The sequence below is a fragment of the Camelina sativa genome, chromosome 4, assembly GCF_030686135.1.
Source record: "Camelina sativa cultivar CO46 ecotype springtype chromosome 4, ASM3068613v1".
Taxonomy (NCBI): Eukaryota; Viridiplantae; Streptophyta; class Magnoliopsida; order Brassicales; family Brassicaceae; genus Camelina; species Camelina sativa.
Genome location: NC_141883.1, coordinates 21,890,394 through 21,911,758, shown reverse-complemented (window position 1 = coordinate 21,911,758; position 21,365 = coordinate 21,890,394). Strand labels below are relative to the sequence as shown.

At 36.3% G+C, this 21,365-nt stretch overlaps 5 protein-coding genes, 1 long non-coding RNA gene and 1 other non-coding gene across 8 annotated transcripts; 4 read left to right on the top strand and 3 right to left on the bottom strand.

Annotated features, from left to right (window-relative positions):
- Positions 1-443: 443 nt before the first annotated feature.
- Positions 444-2,508, bottom strand: LOC104780950 (protein CHAPERONE-LIKE PROTEIN OF POR1, chloroplastic). The gene is made up of 5 exons (XM_010505497.3): positions 2,211-2,508; positions 1,753-1,946; positions 1,569-1,660; positions 848-1,298; positions 444-759 (listed from the first exon to the last, which is right to left on the bottom strand). Exons 2-5 carry the CDS (start codon positions 1,899-1,901, stop codon positions 609-611), a joined length of 843 nt encoding a protein of 280 aa, XP_010503799.2. The 5' UTR covers positions 1,902-1,946; positions 2,211-2,508; the 3' UTR covers positions 444-608.
- On the top strand, positions 2,401-2,473 carry TRNAE-CUC (transfer RNA glutamic acid (anticodon CUC)). The gene has a single exon. It is a non-coding gene; the product is annotated as a tRNA-Glu (tRNA).
- Positions 2,509-2,581: 73 nt separating the features above from the next.
- On the bottom strand, positions 2,582-6,115 carry LOC104780949 (PHAF1 protein At3g51130). Its single transcript, XM_010505496.3, has 15 exons — positions 5,894-6,115; positions 5,478-5,560; positions 5,297-5,371; positions 4,996-5,063; positions 4,814-4,919; positions 4,667-4,727; positions 4,404-4,570; positions 4,232-4,294; positions 4,119-4,166; positions 3,856-3,969; positions 3,693-3,783; positions 3,515-3,588; positions 3,106-3,210; positions 2,938-2,999; positions 2,582-2,783 (listed from the first exon to the last, which is right to left on the bottom strand). Exons 1-14 carry the CDS (start codon positions 6,021-6,023, stop codon positions 2,952-2,954), a joined length of 1,233 nt encoding a protein of 410 aa, XP_010503798.1. The 5' UTR covers positions 6,024-6,115; the 3' UTR covers positions 2,582-2,783; positions 2,938-2,951.
- Positions 6,116-6,353: 238 nt separating this feature from the next.
- On the top strand, positions 6,354-7,706 carry LOC147946079 (uncharacterized; the record flags this gene model as incomplete). Its single annotated transcript, XM_087509481.1, has 1 exon — positions 6,354-7,706. A coding segment is annotated over exon 1 (1,071 nt), but the record flags the coding sequence as incomplete, so codon positions are not given.
- Positions 7,707-7,724: 18 nt separating this feature from the next.
- Positions 7,725-8,236, top strand: LOC147946078 (uncharacterized). The gene is made up of 2 exons (XR_015596235.1): positions 7,725-7,870; positions 7,947-8,236. It is a non-coding gene; the product is annotated as an uncharacterized LOC147946078 (long non-coding RNA).
- A 108-nt stretch (positions 8,237-8,344) lies between these two features.
- On the bottom strand, positions 8,345-8,852 carry LOC147946077 (uncharacterized protein At4g04775-like). Its single transcript, XM_087509480.1, has 2 exons — positions 8,691-8,852; positions 8,345-8,623 (listed from the first exon to the last, which is right to left on the bottom strand). Exons 1-2 carry the CDS (start codon positions 8,850-8,852, stop codon positions 8,345-8,347), a joined length of 441 nt encoding a protein of 146 aa, XP_087365606.1.
- Positions 8,853-11,924: 3,072 nt separating this feature from the next.
- LOC104780948 (zinc finger CCCH domain-containing protein 44) lies at positions 11,925-18,095 on the top strand. 2 transcript variants are annotated; one of them, XM_087510495.1, is made up of 11 exons: positions 11,925-12,558; positions 12,880-12,959; positions 13,111-13,298; positions 13,854-14,693; positions 14,803-14,930; positions 15,070-15,129; positions 15,216-15,266; positions 15,368-15,438; positions 15,702-15,853; positions 15,960-16,132; positions 16,220-18,095. In XM_087510495.1, exons 5-11 carry the CDS (start codon positions 14,856-14,858, stop codon positions 17,924-17,926), a joined length of 2,289 nt encoding a protein of 762 aa, XP_087366621.1. In that variant the 5' UTR covers positions 11,925-12,558; positions 12,880-12,959; positions 13,111-13,298; positions 13,854-14,693; positions 14,803-14,855; the 3' UTR covers positions 17,927-18,095. The 2 variants fall into 2 exon arrangements, with proteins under 2 accessions (XP_087366621.1, XP_010503797.2); XM_010505495.3 differs by having other exon boundaries at positions 13,854-14,697.
- Positions 18,096-21,365: the final 3,270 nt, after the last annotated feature.

Below are 21,365 nucleotides of genomic sequence, written 5' to 3'. Positions count from 1 at the left end.
ATATACATAAATTAGAGACAGAAATACTAAATAAGAGGGTTATGCACATAATGAAGCCATGGACCAAACCAAACCCATGCAGCCATAGTTATTATGAGACAGCACATGTTTGAGGCGATGTTTCCTATTTTTCATTTAACAAAGAGAGAGTCTATTACTAGTAGTACTACAAATCATACTAATTTCCGGAATCAACGAAAAGTAACGTCATGATTAATACAGTAATAACTTTTTTGTTCTCTGTCAATAACTAAAGTTCTTTTTTTTATGTTAGTCACTTTTCATAAAGTGAAACATTATTTTCTCATCTCATCTCATCTCATCTCATCTCAATCTCATTGCAGGAAGATCTCAAATATGGAACGAGGCTAAAATAAGACAAACAATTACCCCTATCGAGACTGAGACATGAATAAATTAGTCGGCAAGCGCAAGTCACAAAGTTGGCGAAATAACAACTCCAAGACCAAAAAATAGTCATATCACTTTCTATGTCACAAGAAGATGATGCATTTTTCTCTTTTTGTGTCTGTTTTGATTTAATCCGAGATAACAATTTGAGATTTTTGCGACCCAAAAAAGGGAAAAAGAACAGAGCTAGAACAACGCTACCGGAGGTAACTCGAAGCCACCCAAAGCAAAACGTAGCTTAGGAGCGAAGACATGACCTCGAAACCTCTTGGTCCTTTGATGAACGGTGGGATCACAGATACCATCAAGAATGTCCCAACCAGCCAGGAGAAGATGAAAGCTCCAGCCCTGTTTCACAACATCAATCTGATCAGGTGCGAATTTAAATCAAGAAGGTAGCAGCAAATGTTTTTATGATTTAGATCAGCTTATTTACCCGTAAAGGAAAGTCCAGAGCTTCTTCTTCAGCCTTTCGTGGATGAAGTAAAAGGTAGCTATTAGTGATAACGCAACCTGAAAGGTCGGTCCTTCTTCAGTAGGGAACAAAATAGTTAGAACGCCAAGAACTGCAAACGTGACTGCTGTTTTGACAAGGATTGCAGTGGCAGGAGTTTGGAATCTTTCGAAAACAAAGTTGACCACTTTGGACTGCCTCACTTGGCGGACCTTTTTCGATATGTCAATCTTCGGGTTTTTACGCTCATGAAACTTCTGCATGATAATCTTGTCGTGAGCTGATTCGATTGCATCAACACTGGGTTTGTGCCCTGCATATTGCTGAATGAGAAAGTTCCTCGCCCCTTGTATCTCATCCTCCGAGGCCATCCGGCTTATCCCAAGCCGTTTATAAGGGTCTTTGACATTGATCCGAGGGAAGACAGCTGAACCTATGAAATTAGCTGGGAACATTAATCATACTGGCTTGAATCATTGCTGTCAAGTTCAAGTTTTTAACTACGAATTACGCATTCCATTACTAGCTAGGTATTGCTTCGTCTATAGACGGCTAGATCAATTCAAAAGAACCAAACTATCACTACTAAGTTACACAAAAAGCACGGTTTACAAGCTTAACCCAAGATTATCGCGTAATGAGTATGTGGCCATAACTAGAAAGCTTAAATTAGCATTATGCAGAGCTCAGAATAATGTATTACCAGTTGAATCATCTGCCATATCACCAAAGGAAGCACTCATAGCACGGACGATCATAGCATTGCTTCGTTGTGTAGGAAGAGCCAAACAAGAACTGTGCAAAAGAGCATTTCAGATAGATAACCATGAAGAAAGAACTAGCATATGCTTATTCGAACAAAAAAAAAGGAAAAAAAAAAAAACTACCTTTTAAGATTACGCCAAGCTGAGTTTCGATTATCAAGTTTACTTAGAACAGTAAAAGCTTGAGAGCTTCTCTGAGTTGTGCCAAAACGATCTGAACGCCATCGAAGGTGAAATCTGGGCGGAGTAACAGTTAACCCGGAAGCATTCATCTCTAACTATACCGAAGCTTTCCCTCACACCACCAACCTCAATCCCTAAAATCAATTAAAAATCAGGCATAAACCCTAAACCAATCGCCAATACTACTACTATGCATTCCAAATCCAATTAGCGCAGCTAAAGACGAATAACTAATATCCAACGAAAGAGAAATCGGAACTATTTGAGAATTCAAGTACTCGCAACCCCATGGATTGAACCAAAAGCCAATTCTCAATTAAAAAGCAGCTTAGGAGTTCTACATAAGTCGAAACGAAACGGAAGGAGAAGAGAATCAAAAGAAAGAAAGAAAAGAGTACCAGAGGAGAAGAGACGTATCGCTGATGAATACAATCCACAATTCCACTTCCCCTTTCTTTCCTGGAACCATTCACAAAACCTTTGTCACGACTCACGCAACGGATAGAAGAGTCCAAGAGATATCGCAGAAGAAGACACCTTGGCTACGCCAGTAAGTTATATTGAAGTTAAGTCAATACTAGTCAACAGTCCGTCGTAGTCTAGCTGGTTAGGATACTCGGCTCTCACCCGAGAGACCCGGGTTCGAATCCCGGCGACGGAGTCCTTTTTTTGGTTTTTGGTTTTTGGCTTTTGTTTATTTTTCAATGTCATTTTTTGAATCTTTAATTTATCAAGACCACAAACTACTCAACTGATGAGGCTAAATATATCTAATAAATGGATATAGTCATTGTCTGAATAAATGAATAAAACCAGAGTAACTGTTATTATAACCGTGATAGTAACTAGCCAAACGTACTACTGTACAACATTTTGTTTCAGACATTTGTAGTTTTTTTGGTATCATCCATAAGTTTCGTAGCTTCTTGTGACGTTAGATTTACAGAGTCTGATGGAAGATCTTGAGCCCCCTACAAAGACATTGATTGATATTCCACATGTGAGAAGCTTTGTTCATTCAGTAGCATATAACTAACACAAGACAAATTAATTTGAGCAAATTTTGTCTACAATATCATAACTTTGCAATATTAATATGTATGGGCAAACTCAAGATCGACATACCTCACCAGTATACATCATGACTGGAACAAAGTTATAGTGGCTATATGACCATTCTTCATCACCTGCAAATATTTTAACCCAACATAAACTGTCACTTTAACAATTTGCAAATATACAACAAGGATCATAATTTACTGATATAAGGTTGGTTACTAATAAATGCCTCACCTCAAAAGCAACATTCTGATAGCCATACACATAAGTCGATCCAAAAGGGTTGCTTGTTGACCCCTGCGTCTGGATAGCTGCTGGGCCACATTCCCCAAGTATTTCCTAAAGGTGAAAGCCAGGTTTCATGAGAGAAATGTTTTCCTCAATTTGTTATGATTCTCACTTTTACTGATGGTTCAGTTCAGTCATGAATTATGCTCAAAGTAATAATCCATTTGATCATTTCCTCAATGCTTCCTCACAAGGTTCTTTCCATTATGCAATAGGATCCCGCAATGGTGGGATTGGTTAAGATATTTTACACCAATAAAAACGTTTAGGGACAATTGGTCAAGGCCTAACATAGACTAGCTTTATCATTCAATTTCTGTTATGTTTATATCACTTTGGTCTGAAGTTAATTTACCTTAACCTGATCCCAATTAGTGCTTGGAGTGATCTTGTTTCCACCTCTGTTTGCTTCTGCCGCATCCTCCCCAACTGCAAAGCAACAAGAGAGCGTAGTTTTGTTGGAAAAGTAAGACAGCATATATCTGAGTAAAGCATAATTGACTGACATGAGCTGCTTCATTTGCATTACGTACCAGAAATCACAAAATTGCACTTTATGTATGAGTTGAAATCAGCATGACCGGGATAGTTGGTGTGAAGAACAAACTTTTTAACTTTGTGAGTCTGCAGAAAAGGTAAGAGTCGTGAATAACGAAAACATATGAAGGGAACATATAACTTTGATGAGTTTCCTACCTCTCCGTCAAAGAGGATGTCCAAACCACGAGTAAAATAGTTGTAAAAGTAATCCCCACATATAGTTGTTTTTGGTCGTGGATCTGACGCGGAATGAATAACCATTTGATCTACCTGGAAAACAAAGGACATTCAGAATAAGAAATCTAAATGTCCAATTAGGCACTGAACTGACAGCTAATACAGGCACCATTGTAAGAGAAGCTAATGTAAGCATCTGTTCACCATCTACAAACAAGTTTAGAGAGTCGGATATAGATCACCTGCTTTGGGTGGATCCCACATGGTCGACCTAGTTCAGTCCATACATCCTGCTCAGAGCATAAAATAATAAGTTCTAAAGAAGAAGCTCAATATGATAAGGTACAAATTTTACCTGTGGTGATGCACCAAAAGGCATATGCTGGCCTCCAACAGTAAAGTATAGTTCCTTGCCAAGCTGCATAAATATTTAATTGAGTCATGCGAAGACGGCTACTGCTAATTATGTTAGACTAAGAGCTATTAAACACACAAAGGGAAAGTAACTATCTGAATATAAGCCAAACCTTGACATGGACCTCTTCCATATACAAGCTGCCAGATGGCAAAGGAGGGACAGATGCTCTATCCATCAGCTTTCCGACACCAACTTTTTTGTCACTTGAGTTGTCATATATAGAGACCCGGCATGTTACTGGTGTGGTGCCATCTGGAAACTCTAATGGTAGTGCCGCTATGTATAGGAGAAAATAAAGTGTAGGAAGTTAGGTACCTAACAAAGTAATCAACATAACATAATTTATCTAGGCAAGTAACTATGTGAGCATACCTTCTCCATCATGGCAGCAGTCCGTGTATTGGTTAGGAATTGGAAACTCGAAGGATAGCCCCTGCCATAGTAAAAATGTTAAACATTGATAGCATGATTCAAACATTTACGGGAAAACAGTGTGATCATATTTTATTTCTTGCTAACCGGGTAGAACAGAGAATATATCCCTCTTTCTTTATCATAAATCCCAGGAAAGGTTGGTCCAAAAAGTGCATAAACAGCCACAAAAGTGGCCAGTGTTGATGGACCCCTGAAGTACAAGCAAACAGACAGTGGTTACAACAGTAAATTACACCAAACCCAGAAATTAATATTCCTTGACTCACCCAATCATAGAAGTGGCGTAGCGCATCTGAAGCCGCTTAACATCAAATATCTCAACAAGGCGTAACCTCTGCAAACAAATTGGAAGAATAATAAACTAGAGTGTCTCTTTAACAGACAGCAAAAGACAAAGCTAAGTTTGTTCCAACTTCCAATTAAAAATATACTCAATTGTAGGTAAAAAAACATGAAGATATTGTTCTGATGTTCTCTACTCTTTAATAGTTGTATCCACGAGCTTATAAAGCGGTGAAGTTGGTTAAATCATACACATGCAATCTCCGATCACGGAAAGAATTGTACCTGAGACCAGGGATCAAATCGAAGATGAAACCCATGATCTGGGAAGCTAATAACAACATCCATTTTCAAAGGATCCTGCATGAGGCAACAAAATCATACAAACCCCAGCACAGATATAAGTTTAGATATGTTGAAAGAATTGGCGAATATAAGCAATGAATTAGTATTAATTAGTACAAACCTCATCGTAGTATTTAACATGAACAACGTCATATATATTAGGCTGCTGCTCTATCTGAGCAAAAGCTTCACAAATCGGCATTCCTGAAGACAAAACTTATGATCGTCGGTCAAACTGATCGGAAGACGAAACAGTATGCTAAAGAACTAACCCAAGCTAACACAACGTTTGCTAGATACTAAAGATGATCCAACAGTTATCAAACAACGCAGCAATTTATCGAATATTCAAACCAAAGAACTTCATCGCGATGTAATCAAACAATTCCCAAAACAACACGCAATCTCCGATCGCAAAATCGATTTTGCTATCTTCCAACTCCAATAGACACAGCGTAGATGATAAACTCTGTTTCGAATCATAGAAACTAAAGGAAAAGTAGCAGAGATTACAAATTTGGAGAGAATTGCAATTACCGATATGGAAAGGTCCGATGCCGACGCCGGGACGGAGATCGAACACGGTGGCGCCCATGGCGGTTCCTTCGCATCTTCGTCTAGGTCTTTGCATCACTAGTTTATCGCCGATCTTTGAGTAATCCTTCATTTGTTGGATTCGGTTTCTTGAAGAGAATGAGAATAATTTTTTTTTTTCTTTTTGGATTTCTGAAGTTCTGAATTAAGTCGGGTCCACTTTAGTTCGTCTCGCACATTTCCTTTTAAAAACTTTTGCTTCACGGGTTTCCGGGTCGGGTTTGGGCTGTTGTTGACCCGTCCGTGTATCAACCAAAATATACTATCATATCTTGCTGTATGGAACCCGAACTACGGACACGAGCTATATATCCCTGTCAACTATTCTTGACACCTATTTCTCCCCAAATCGAAAGTTTTACACTTATATCACCCCGAATTAAAAGTTCGAGATCTAATTACACCTAATCTTGGGTTTGTCATGGTTTACTATTTGCTTAACCGTCTAACGAAAAGCCTAAACCAATTTAGACCCGATTAAACCTATTTTGACCCAAATTTATCGAGATAACCAATTAACCATAATTTGACCCGATTGTTTTCGATTTTTAGTGGTTTTGACCCGATTAAACATTGTTTGAAACCCAAAATCATCGATAGAACCCTAAATTGAGAAATCCCCAAAAAGAGAAATACCCTAAATTGAGAAATCCCCAAAAAGAGAAATCCGAGTTCAATCGATTTGATGGCGTTAATCGAGAGAGATCCCGGCGGCCCAACGCCTGATTACGACGAAGAAGGTGAAGATAGAGACCAATTTCACATCGAGCAGATGATTGAGGAGTTTGTCGATGAACCTCCAATCCGCCACGATGTGTACCCGGAGAGTGAAGACGACGGTGACAATGGTCCGGTAAGAGGTCGTACGAATATGAGGCGTGGTAATGGGGAGTTGTTCTACAAGCAGGCGTTTTTCAATGGGGTGGCTTTCAAGGAGGCGGTTCTCGATTATGTTCTCAAAACTGGGAGAAATCTGAAGCAGTACAGGTATGATAAAGCGAAAATAGGGTTTAAATGTGTTGGTGTTAATGATGAGGATGGATCTAAATGTGAGTGGAAGGTTTATGCGTCAATTCTGTCAAATGATAAGATGTGGAGGATCAATAGGTTCATCGATAAGCATAGCTGTATTCCAAATGGAGAGTGTGAGATGTTAACAGTGCCGCATATAGCTAGGTTGTTTGTTGATAAGATTAGGGATGATCCTGAGTTCTTCATGCCAAGGAAGATTGAAGAAATTGTAAAGGCAGATTGGAAGATCAGTATCACTAGGCCTCAGTGTCAAGCTGCTAGGAAGACAGCTTTAAAGTGGATTGAGAGGGAGTATGATGAGCAGTTCCATAGATTAAGAGATTATGCAGCTGAGATTATGGAAGCAAACCCGAATTCACATGTTGAGGTCGAATGTATTACGGATGATGATGGTAAAGACATGTTCAACAGGTTCTATGTTTGTTTTGACAACATAAGAAGAACATGGATGGCGACTTGTAGGCCGATCATAGGAATTGATGGTTGCTTTTTGAAGAATAAGATTAAGGGTCAGCTATTGGTAGCTTTAGGCAGAGATGCAAACAATGGTATATATCCAATAGCATGGGGAGTTTTCAAGGTTGAGAACTATGAAAATTGGTTATGGTTTGCTAAGTTGTTGAAAGAAGACTTTGTGTTAAACGATGGTGATGGATTCATCCTGATGTCCGATAGGCAAAAGGCAAGTTTTGGCCTTGTACAAATGGGAATAAGGTGTATGCAGAACCACCTGAGGAAAAACAGACCAAGGCTGACAAGAAAAGGAAGAAGAGTGTCAATGAGTCACCTACTAAGAAGCAACCAAAACAGAAAAAAAGAATAATGCATTGTGGCATTTGTGGGGAAGCTAACCATAACTCTAGATTCCATAAGTCTGAATTTGCTCAGGTATGATATATTGCTTTGTTGTTTTCAGTTTCTAACTTTTCTTTTGATTACTAACTCTAATGCCATGTTTTTTCAGCCTTCTCGACAGCCTACTCAACCTGAACCAAGTCAAGGATCACTCACTCAAGCTTGATCAAGAACCTACTTATTACTAGGGTGCTAATTTTGTGGTTGCCTAGATACATATTTTCGACCACATGAACTCTTTTCTTCCCCTAGGTCGCTTAGTGTCTTTTGTCTCCAATGGTGAATTTTGTGGTTGCTCATGTTGTATTTTCGACCACATATACTCTTGCCTTTCCTAACTCTTTTGTATGATCTATTTCGTTTCAAATGATGATCGTTTATGACAATTAATTTCTGGTCTTTCGATGATCGTTTATAACACAACAAATGTAGCTTCGTCTTTGACACAAAAGGTTTCATTGTCTTAAATCATTGACAAACAAACAAACATGACCATACACCATTTGTTCAACCAACTACTTTGCTTAGTACAATCATGACCATACAGACTAACAATACAACACTCATCATCTTCTTATTCCATGATTTGGCTTCACCTAAACCATCTTCAACCTTCTCCAAGACCTCCTTCTCCATCTTCTCATAAACCAGAGTATCAAACTCCAACCTCTCTGTCCTAAGCTCTTTCAATTGTTGCTCAAGGCCAGCATTCTTCATAGCCAATGCATCTACCTCATTCAGCAAAGCTTCATCGACCCACTTGAACACATGTTCATCGTTCCGAAGCTACCATTACCCAATTATTAGAACCACCCAAAATCATGAGACAAGAGGATAAAAGCATAAATTTTACCTTATTTGTTGCAGCAAAACTACAACGGTAGTATCTCCGGTAAGGATTCGGATCAGATTTCGAGATCAAAGCTACAACAGCTTCCCCGCACCAACAACTCTTTGGCACACCGAACACTCTTCCTCTCGCACGAGAACTGGATGATTCGGTCGAATTGCTCATTCTGAATCTCAAATTTGGTAATGGAACCCAGAAAAGAAGAAAGAAGAAGAACAATCCGAAAACGATTTTAGGGTTCGTGATTTTTGAAAATTGGGGATTTGTGGGTTCATGGGTCTTAACAGGGTAAGGAATCGGGTCTTCAATGGTTCAATTTTCGGTTTATATGGTTTGGTATTGGGTTCAAAAGCTAAACCAACACAATTTAAATTCGGGGTGATATAAGTGTAAAACTTTCGATTTGGGGAGAAATAGGTGTCAAGAATAGTTGACAGGGATATATAGCTCGTGTTCCATACAGTAAGATATGATAGTTCTTGGGGGGAAATAGCTCGTTTCCCCCATAGTACACTAAAACTTCTATAAATTAATAAAGTCAGGACCATCAAATTTTATTAATTTATAGAGGTTTTAATTTATCGATAACTGAATAATTATTAATTTATGAAGAGATTTTTAATTTTTATAATTTTGAAAACTTTATATTACAAAATAAGATATTTTGTTATCATTCATATTTTTAAAGATTTTCTTAATTTATAAACTTGGTTATCGTAATTGCTAAGTTTAGAGTTTAGGTAAAAATGATAAATGTTAGAAATTTAAAGTTTAGAAGAAATTGCTACTAATATCATTCATGGTAATAATGAAGTCGAAGAAGATATTGCGGTAATTTTATAAGCAATTACATGTAAAAAAACAATTATCGCATTTAGAACTCTCCACAATTTTTGGATGCGGTTTGAGAAGAAAACAATGAAAAAATGAGAGATAAGCTCCAATAAGAATGCAAACAACAATAGAGTCATATTTTATTAGATTTTCTTAGATATATATATATATATATATATATATTGATATTATTTGATTATTAATCTATAATATTGATGGGACCATATTTTTACATAGGGTTTCCAAAAAAATTATTATCTTATTAATTTATCGAAATGTGTCATTTTTTACACCGGTCCAATTCAGGACCGAAATAATTTATTAATTTATAGCGAGTATTAATTTATAGAGGTTCTAATGTACTACTTTCTCACCAATTATCACTACACACACCTAATAAACTTATGAGAAAATTAAATTTTCTAATGACCATTCAATCTAACATAATCATGGTTGGTTGTACATAAATTTTGTTCAATTATTTATGAAAAATATGATCTACCATGACACATCGTTTCAATGTTTTTGTTATCTCTCACTGATTCAATATGTTATAACCATACTAAAACAGTGTATACATACTTCTTTCATTTTTTTTGTTTGAATCTTTGAATATATAAGTAATAGAAATTTATTCAATTTCATAATGAATTTTCACGTAGTCGAAAAAATGTTAGTAATTACATCATTTACCAAAAAAATTTAGAGCCTGAAATCGAGATATGACCTCGTTCTGTGGACACTACACACCTATAATAAACTTATGAGAACATTAATTTTGCTAGTGATCATTCAATCTAACATAATCATGGTTGGTTGTACATAAATTTTGTTCAATTTATTTATGAAAAATTTGATCTACCATGACACATCGTTTCAATGTTTTTGTTATCTCTCATTGATTCAATTTGTTATAAGCATAATAAAACAGTGTATACATACTTCTTTCATTTTTTGTTTGAATCTTTGAATATATAAGTAATAGAAATTTATTCAATTTCGTAATGAATTTTCACGTAGTCGGAAAAACGTTAGTAGTTACATTACTTACCAAAAAATGTTAGAGCCTGAAATCGAGATATGACTTTGATCTGTGGACACTTAATGCTGCATAATTTGGCTGCATATTTTAGTAGTTACATCACTAACCAAATTTTGAAAAACGTAGGAAAGCATGGACCATATATATGGAATATGGTCATGGTGTATTATGCATAATGCAGTTTTTTTTTTCCTTCCTGCCAAAAGACATATAATACCGTTTTCTACCAAATATATGTCTTTTTTCTTTTCTTTTTAACATACTCAAGATCACACCGATAATTTGATTATGTAACATTTCGTAATGTCTATATAACATTTTGCTATTAGAAATTACAAAAAGGATATATATTTTAAAAGAAAATATCAAAGTTCGAAACTTTATAACAAAAGGCAAGTCGAACATGCACGTGAACAATGCCCAACAAAGGTAAAAAGCCTACCTGGCTACAATAAGATGTGAGTGTGGTGAATGAAGTTATTTAAACATGGATGACCAAATCATGAAATATCCTATGGGATTTACACTCCTTTGGGCTACATTTTATGTTTTCCATAAATACATGTTTTTGGGGTACTTGCTTTTCACCCTTGGGATTCTATTTTGTGTGAAAAAAATGAATACACAGAAAGTACTTTGAACTGGTGACCCCCCAAAAGAGGGTACTTTGAACATTTTGAGTAGACACAATCTATATCATTATCATGGATGCTTGATACCTTGGTTGAATTCATACTAGATACCCAAATTGTAGACGGTTATTTGCTAATTAACATTTTTGGTTCGAAGTAATTTTACTTAGTTTGGTGAAATGTTAACAAATTACATTGTTCTCGCATCAAAGTTTTTCTTAAGAACAGACGAGAATATACACAATATACTTTACCAAATTTAGCGCTACAACTTTATGTAGGTACGGTTTACGTAAATGTTGATAATTTTAGGTTAATGTATATGATACCATTGTATTTTGCATAATATCATGCTTTTTTCAAATACATACAATAAAATGATGGTCCATATATATTTGCCAACTTGGACACTACAAATTGTTGTCTACCAATGTGAAAATAAAATAAATTAGCTGTATACCTCTGTCAAAATAAAATAAAATAAAATAGTTGTCTACCTAATTAGCTGTAAAATCTTAACTCAATGTTATTTGGTATTTAAAGGCTTAAATTAGGAAATCCAACAATGGATTTTATAAATTTAACTGAAATATAGAAAAAAAAAATCTATCAATTTTGGTATTTAGGAATTGTAGTTTTTTGGAATCAGTATTGTTGATTTTTTCTAAAAGCAGAAAGAAGTGACAAAAAAATTTTAGCTATAAAAAATGGTCATAACACACAGTAAGAAGAACTAAGAAGTAGAAAAGAAAAAAAAATTAAAAAGATAAAGAAAGCAAAAACAAAAGTCTATTTCATTTTTTTTTCTTTCTCCCCCACTAGTCTTCGTCTCTAAACACCATTACCCATACTCCTCCATCATCGTCATCATCATCATCGCCAAAATCCCCAAAGAACCTCAGATTAGGGTTTCTATTTCAATAGTTGATCTGCAAGTACTGCTCATATTTTTTTCGAATTCGTGACTAATCATGAAGAATCAGCAGAAGCAACTCCAGCGGGGCGTGCCGGAGTTGGCTTCTTTGGCTGGTCGAGAAGAGATTTCCGTCAGGGGGATCGATCTTATGAGAGTTGATCAATGTGATGAGATCGGTGCTGCTAACCAAGTTTCTACTCTCTCTGTATCCGCCTCGACGGTTTCTGGGACGGTTGCTGTTCCTGTGTCCATTGAGCAAGAGGTTAAAGTTATTGATGAAGCTGCCCCTGTGAAACGAAAACGGGGGCGTCCTCCGAGGTCTCAGGCTAATACGCCGTTGCATAATCGGCCACCGCCGCCGCCGCCGCCGTTGCGGAAGGACGACAAGGAAGAAGATGTTTGCTTTATTTGCTTCGACGGTGGAGACCTCGTTCTCTGTGATCGCCGGTAAGTGATTATCAGTTTACACTGATAATTCTGTTAGATAGTATGCTTCATAGGAAGATTCGGGGTATGTTTGAGTAAGCTACCATTAAGAAGAACTCAATTTAGTTAAGTTTTATTGGACATTTTATGGTATATTAACGATTCTCAATAACTATGTTCTTTATCTTATCATTGAGATTTCATTTATTATGTGTTGGTTAATGCCATAGGTTAGAGATACTCAATTGCTAGCAAGAGGGTACTATTAACTATTTATGGAGGTTTTAGTAACGGGATTTGAGTTATTTACAAGTTTGTGATGGCTTTGTTTTGTGCATTCAGGAATTGTCCCAAGGCATACCATCCAGCTTGTATTAAGAGAGATGAGGCATTCTTTCGAACAACGGCGAAATGGAATTGTGGTATGTCGTATAGTCTATGATGTTACTATGTTGTCTTTGATGTCAGCAAGCAATCTAGAGACTGATTGTTCTGAGATGTAGTTGTTTCGAATACCTTACATGATGACGTGAACTTCCTTCGGAGTATGATGTTTCGCTCAATTCATTTCAGGTTGGCACATATGTGGTACATGCCAGAAGGCTTCCAGTTACATGTGTTATACGTGCACTTTTTCTGTTTGTAAGCGGTGCATTAAAGATGCCGACTATGTGATTGTGAGAGGTAACATGGGTCTTTGTGGCACATGTATTAAGCCTGTCATGCTGATTGAGAATATTGCTCAAGGAGATAATGAAGCGGTAAGACAATCCTCCACAAATCTATAGTTTCCATTCAATACTTTATAGCAGCATAATTTGGTCTGGCGCCAGTTAAACATTTGTCAACCTGCCACAATTACCTTAAGAAGAAACGAGGAATATGGTTTGTTGATTTAAGTCTTGTTTGGGCTTTACATTTCTTTGGTTGTTCTTTATTAAGATACTAAGAGTTTCCATATATACTAACCCGATTAAAATCCCTCGTTGTTTGTCATGCACATGACACTTACGTTTCGACACAATAGGTAATATGATAGCAATTAATCACATATATACTCATGGAGATTTATAGATTTGGGGTTGATTGATTTCTTATTTTACGAGATATCTAATGGATTGATGGGAGTTTTTCCAAAGTTGTTAGTCATGGGCTTCCTAGCTTTTAATTAACTCTTACAAGGGCAGTAGGGTATGTTGGGATAATCGGGTGTATTTCATTAATACTCTTAAGAAAGTTGAGTGTTTATCTTTTATATTATCCTCTTTACTCTATCATAATGTATGCAGCTTAAATTTGTTTCCGTTGTTTCTTAGGTTAAGGTGGATTTTGATGACAAGCTCAGTTGGGAGTATCTATTCAAGGTATATTGGCTTTGCCTGAAGGAAGATCTGTCTCTAACTGTCGATGAGCTTACTAGAGCAAATAATCCTTGGAAGGAGGTTTCGAACACTGCTCCTAAAGTGGAGTCACGCAATGATCCGACCAATAACAGGGTTTTAGATGTAGCAGTGAATGGAACGAAAAGAAGAAGGACCAGTGATTCCCCCACCTTACCCAGCAAGGTGGATGGAAAAAAGCCAAACAATATCCTAAAGAAGGCTCCTGGAGATACGTGCTGGGCAACAAGAGAACTCCTCGAGTTTGTGTCGTTCATGAAAAATGGCGATACATCTGTTCTTTCACAGTTCGATGTACAGGGTCTTGTGCTTGACTATATTAAGCAAAAAGATCTTAGAGATCCTCTTCAGAAGTCCCAAGTCGTTTGTGACCCGATGCTTGGGAAGTTGTTTGGAAAACCGCGAGTGGGTCACTTTGAAATGCTCAAGCTTCTCGAGTCTCACGTCCTTATTCAAGAGAAACAGAAAGATGATAAAACCACGAATGGTGAAAGTACTCATACTGTACCTAGCCAAATAGAGGATAGAAGACGGAAGATGCGTAGGAAAACTGATGGCAGAGTACAAAATGAAAATCTGGATGCACATGCAGCCATTGATGTTCACAATATCAACCTGATATATTTAAGACGTAAATATTTGGAGTCTCTGCTTGATGATATCAACAAGGTTCACGAAAAGGTGGTAGGCACAATTTTGAGAATTAAGGTATCTGGCAGCGATCAGAAGCTGGATATTCACAGGCTCGTTCAAGTTGTAGGTACTTGATTAATGGTCATATTAATGCTTTCTTAAGGAGAATGGGTATTAGTGACCCAAATGTTTTAATAGTAAGATCTCATCTGATTTTGTGTTTATCCAACAGGTACAAGCAAGGCAACAGCATCCTACCAACTTGGCCCAAAGACTACAGATGTTATGCTAGAAATACTGAACTTAGACAAGAGAGAAGTCATCTCGATTGATCAATTATCAGACCAGAATGTCACAGAGGTGAATATGGTCCTCTCTAAAATATCGGTTTCTCTATCTTTCTCTGCTTGTGAATAAAGAGTAAAACCCATCTTATTTGGTAGCTCTAGTAATTACGGTTAAATTTTATCGTTAATGTACGTATAACCATGGTTTTCAGGATGAGTGCAAACGGTTGCGGCAGAGCATAAAAAATGGCCTCAATAAACGTCTGACTGTGGTAGGAATGCACACATGATATCTTCTCGTCCTAAAATTGTGTATTTTACCTAAGCTGGAAACATGTGTTTTTTGTTTTGGTGGCAGGGTGACATTTTGAAGACGGCAGCAACACTGCAAGCCATGAGAATCAATGAGGTAAATTCATTATAAACAGCATATATCTTTCGTATTAAATATTGAAGATCCTCATTATCATAGTTCTTTATTGTCCACTACCGTGTTTCTTATGGATGTAGTCTCTGGAAGCTGAGACATTAAAGCTCAATCATCTTCGTGATCGGGCCAGTGAGAAGGGTCATAGAAAGGAATATCCTTTTTGAACTTTGCTATACTATATTTGTTGCATTTCATTGCGCTATTTCTCTTTGCAATTTTGCTTGATATATAATATTTTGAGGAGTCGTTGATGAAATAATTCATTGAAAACTGACCATGCTGCTCATACGCGCAAAGAATAATTCAGTTTGGGTAGTATACAGCTTGACAAATACCCCGGTCTTCCCATTTAGACTTTGATGCGGATTGCATGGAATGATGCGTTTTATCAATTTTTTCTTAACTATTGCCCACGCTTAGAGAATGTGTAGAAAAGCTAGAGCTTCTAAAATCACCAGAGGAACGTCAGCGGCGTCTGCAGGAAGTCCCAGAAGTTCATACAGATCCAAGCATGGATCCAAGTCATGCATCATCAGAAGATGCAGGGTTGGGTACAAGGAATCAAGGTCTCCCACCTTAACCTAGGATGTCAACAGCTACTTGTTCATTATCTTAATGAATATTCCTGATTGTTGGATGCTATTTACAATCTTCGATGCTTTTTATTTGCAGATAATCACATAACGGCACAAAGTAAAGGTCCACTCAAGAATGGGGCTATCTTGAACAACATGGGAAATAATGCACAGAAAAAATATGATGCACCAATTTTGCGAAGCAGAAATGCTGTGCATAGTGAGAAAGATGATTGTTCTAAGGTCCACAACAACTCATCAAATATCCAGGTTTGACATACCACCTTACATTCGTAACGTAACCTCTCATGATTTTCTATTTTGGTTTCACGTCATGTAAATTTCTGGGTACTGCAGGAAACTGGTAAAGATGACGAAGAGAGTGAAATATGGCATTATCGAGATCCAACAGGAAAGACCCAGGGACCGTTTTCTATGGTGCAGCTCCGCAGATGGAAATCTAGTGGCCATTTTCCCCCTTATCTTAGGATATGGAAAGCGCATGAGAATCAAGACGAGTCTGTGCTTCTGACTGATGCTCTTGCCGGACGATTTGATAAAGCAAGTACTTTGCCAAGTTCCTCTTCGCTTCCCCAAGAACCAAAACCATCTCCGCATGATTCTGGCATGGATGTGAACTGTCTTCAGAAGAATCATACGCCAGTTAACACCAGTGCAACCTCCTCTCCCTATACTGTCAGTGCCCATTTTGACGATCCAAAAGAGAAACAAGTTGTGGCTCTTGTAGCTTGCTCTGGAGAGGATGGTAATTCTGTTTGTCCCCAGCCTCAAGTTAGTTGTCCGGCGTCAATGTCTGTTGTGACAGGACACGTGGTTACTCCTGACGTAAGAGAAGGATCTGATCTATCCAATGTTGTGCGGGCAGATGGTAACCATAGCACAACTAATACTGTGGAGGATGGATCAAATGGTGGTTCTGTTTACATAAACGGTTCTGTTCATGCACCAAACCTGAATCAAGAAAGCCATTTCCCTGATTTCCCCAGTCCTACACCTAAGTCGAGCCCTGAAGACTTGGAAGCTCAAGCGGCGGAGACTATTCAGTCTCTGTCTTCATGTGTCCTGGTCAAAGGACCGTCTGGTGTCACATGGAGCACCACCACCACATCTACCACCGATTCTGCTACGACGACGTCAAGTGTTGTGGTAACTGGAGGACTGCTTCCTCAAGTAACTCAGCAGAATGCTGTTGTTTTAGCTGCACCGTCTGTAAAGCCAATTGATTTGGTAGCTGATCATGCCACAACTACTCAGACTTCAGACAACACCCAAGTGGCTCAGTCATCTGGGTGGCCGGCCATTGTTGCTGACCCTGACGAGTGTGATGAATCGGTTTCAGATCTATTAGCAGAAGTTGAAGCAATGGAGCAGAACGGTTTGCCCTCTTCACCTACCTCAACATTTCACTGCGATGATGACGATGATTTGACAAAAGGACCAGAAAAAGATTTCTTTAACCCTGTGGCACGCATGTCCCTCGCTCCTGAAACATGCAGAATGGATGTCTCTCAGGCGAGTATTCTCGAAAATGTCTCTGCCGGGAAAAGCTCAATGGGCACAGAAGAAAAAGTAAGCACTCCCTTCAGCCACTGTGGAACCGCTGGTCCAGAGCTCCTGCTTTTTGCACCGCCAGCGCCAGCTCCAGCTTCAATAACTCACGACCTGACTCTAACGACAACAGCTCTCAGACTGGGATCAGAAACCACAGTTGAAGCTGGACCAGTGGTCGAGAGGCTTCTCAAGTCGGGTTCGGAACCAAGCCCTAGGGCACTGTCATATCATGACTCAGCCCGAGGAAACACCGAGTGCAGTCCACGAGGGAGCCAGCAGAAGAGATCCAGCGGACACAGCAGGGACCGGCAGTGGTTGAACAACGGTCACAACAGTCATAATAACCGGCAGTGGCCATACAGCCATAGCCATGGTTATGCCCATGGATCAGGTTCGTACGCAGCGCATCCGCCCAAAGGGCTGAAAATTTGTAAATTCTATGAGAGTGGAAACTGCAAAAAGGGTGCATCTTGTAGTTTTTGGCACCCTTGAATTTTTTTCACATTTCTTGTATTTTGTTTTATTTGTTATTTAATACATCTCGAACATCCTTTTTTGTAAACATAAATTAGCTGTGGCTGGCTCTTTCTTGGAAAAAAAACAGAAACAGAAAGCAAATCGTTTAGAGTTTTGCTTGGATGATAAAAGTTACTGTTATATATTGGAACAGATGAGTAAAGTAAGGATGTACAGAACAACTCTTATTTACAGAAAAAAAAAAAAAAGCTTCAATCCAATCGTAATCCTCAGAAAGCAGCAACTTTAAGCTTCTTCCATTTGTAAGCAGATTCAAAAAAAGGAACAAAAGACAATCTAAGTTTTGTGTTTAGATAAGCAGAGAAACGCACAGATTAAAGATGTGTGTATTAGGTTTTTTTAGAAATCCAAACATGATTCAAAAAACTAGGTTTCTTTTAATTAAGTCATCTCTTTTCCTTTCATCAATTCCAGCTTTCAACACAAGTTAATTGTTTACTAAAAATGTTTTCACAATTTTTAGTTTTCTCGTTGGAAAAAAACTGTTTTTTTTATTATTTGCTTGTTTGAATTTGATGATTTTCTTCGAGATAGGTAACCAGAGCATATTATATTTGTCAACACAGATCCTAAATTAGGTTTAAAGGGAATTGATCATGACGACCTCTTTCAAAGATTTCGATCGTCGCTTAGGTTACACGACTAGGATGGATACGCAAGTGAAGCTTTCAAGACCTATGCGAGTGAAGAACAAAACTCCCGCAATGGTGCAAATCACAGCCGGGCAAATCATACGGGAGGCTCGACATAGCCAAAAGGCTGAGAATGAATATTTAGTTATATGTCAAACAATGCAAATAATATATATATGTAAGTGGGTATATTCAATCAACATATTGGAATAATTTTTTTTGCTCAAATAAAAAAGAAAAATACATAGTTTTTTTTTTTCTTTCTCTCTATACTTTATGGTAAATACTACGTGAAGATTACCAAAATTGACGATGTTTATGTACATGCTATGTGCATTATGTATATGAAAAGTAATCATTAATCAACAAAAATTAGGATGAAAAAAATTCAAAATCATCTAAATCTAAAAAGATGATTAGAGGATGTATTCAACCACATATTTTTAATTACCTCTTTAATAAGTTTGAAATTGATTTTTGGTAATTTTGGAATGTTGTTATGATTTATTGTTAAATCTTCTAAAACACAATTACAAGCCATGGATCTAACTAAATCTTGTATTTTAAAATAATCAGATCCTCTAAAATACCTAAATATCATTGAAAATCACATGTTTATTTTTGTTTCTTCAAATAATAGTGGAGTTCTAAGTATATTTTGAAATCACTAGTTCAGTAACACACTAGGTTTTAAACAACTTTTGATTGAGTATGTTTAACACTAGATTTCCTCCTTTATTTTAACAAATCATTCTAAAATATTGATTGAACACATTGTCTTAAATATTTGTTATAACTGTTTTAAATATATCTACATTAGGTTATTTGATTCCAAAGAAAGCTCAAGAGTTGATTTACTGTCTATTTACTTCTATGTCGTAATTATCTAATTAAAATATTTAAATCAACCATGATACAGCCAATATTTTGGTCATAAAACAAATTTAGAAAGAAAATTCATATTTTTAATTGAAATAAAATACAAACTACTCCTATTCGTGAATTTTCAATCAAGTATTGATTTTCTTGATAATATCTAGTACCAAGAGTAATTAACCAAAACTACCTAAATCATTTGTATAAGATATTTTATCACTTAAGTCTTGTTTTTATTTGTTTTTTTATAGCATTATTGGTTAATTTATATGTATGAGTTAAAAGATGAGTATATGGAATCAAATAACTGAATGTAGTTAATCAAATGTAAATAAATATGTAAGAGGGTGTATATAATATAATTGGAATGGTTTGTGTTAAAATGACAAGCCAAATGTTACTCAATCATGATTTTTTAAAAAATGCTTGTCTAAAACCTTGTAGTATTATTGAACTAGTGCTTTTAATAAATCTGATATTTATAAAAGGTAAACAAACCAATAAACTAATTGACTCGTGGTTCAACCGGTCCGACCGGTTGATCCAGTGACCCGAAAGACTTCTTGTTCACCTTCCAGTCCGGTTTTAAAAACATTGTAAGAACTTAAAAGGTGAATCACATGAAGAAAATAAAACAAAGACAAAAAGTGGTGTATCTTTATTTTATTTCATTATTTTTGAAAGAAGAAAGAATGGCATAGGCGTTCGAGTATCCGTTCGCGTTCGGATACTTGTTTGGGTTCAGATAGGATATTTTGGATTTTCGATTTTTCGGCTTTAGAGGTATATATGATCCACTCGAGTATTTTTAGATTTTGGGTTTGGATCGGATATTTTGGATTCGGATTATCTGAAGTTTTCAAAACTCAAAATTTAAGTATCTAAATTTGTCTAAATTATTCAAAAATGCCCAACCTATCCAAATATTTAGAGTATTTTTTACCCAAATCTATTAAAAAATAGTTTAAATGCTTAAAATATATATAAAATATCTAAAAATGTGAATATTTTAAATATTTATACTATTAAAATTATAAATATTATTAATAAATTACTGGATTTTCGGATGAGGCAAGTTTGGGGAATCATAACAAGATTCGGAAAAAGAAAAAAAAAAGAAAGATAAGCGTGTGACTTGAGATTTTAAATGACTTTTATGTAATGGTTTAGAATATTTTAAAAATTAACAATAGAAAGATTTAAAATAAAATCATGGGTTGAAAACTTGAAATTGATTGTAGAGGATTTTACAAAAAAAATCGTATCAATTTTCCAAAACCATGAGACACATACAATGTTTTGCGTGTTATAGTCAAGATATTTAGGATCCATAATTTGAATATGATTCACATATAAAATGTTTCATTAACAATATAGTTATCATAATTAAAGGATAAATAATCATATACATTATTATTTGAAGTATATATGCTCATTTTCTAATACTAAATTTGAGGACTCAAATATGAATTTATAATATTAAAATATATAGTTATAGCAATGTAATATGTAATGGTCACTTGTAAAGTTGATTCAAATCAAATTAATATGAAAAAAAAACTATGATTAAAAATAGTTATTTGTAATAAATAAAGTTTAAAGATTCGACTGACTGATTTGGATCCTCTGTTTTAAGTATTTGTTTGGTTTGCTTTTTCTCGTTTTGGCTTTTGTTATCTTTGTCATACTCTTCTTCTCCTTTAATATTATAAACAAAATCAAGCATTAAAAGAAAAGAAAAAGGTGTGACACAAGCCAAACAACTCATTTCCGAACTGATAGGAGTATTTTGTTATTGTTTTGGTTTTGGAAAAGAAATAAAGGAATTATTGTTCCCTATGTAAATTAGAATTTGCTACAGGCAAAAAAAAGGAAAAAAGAGAAAA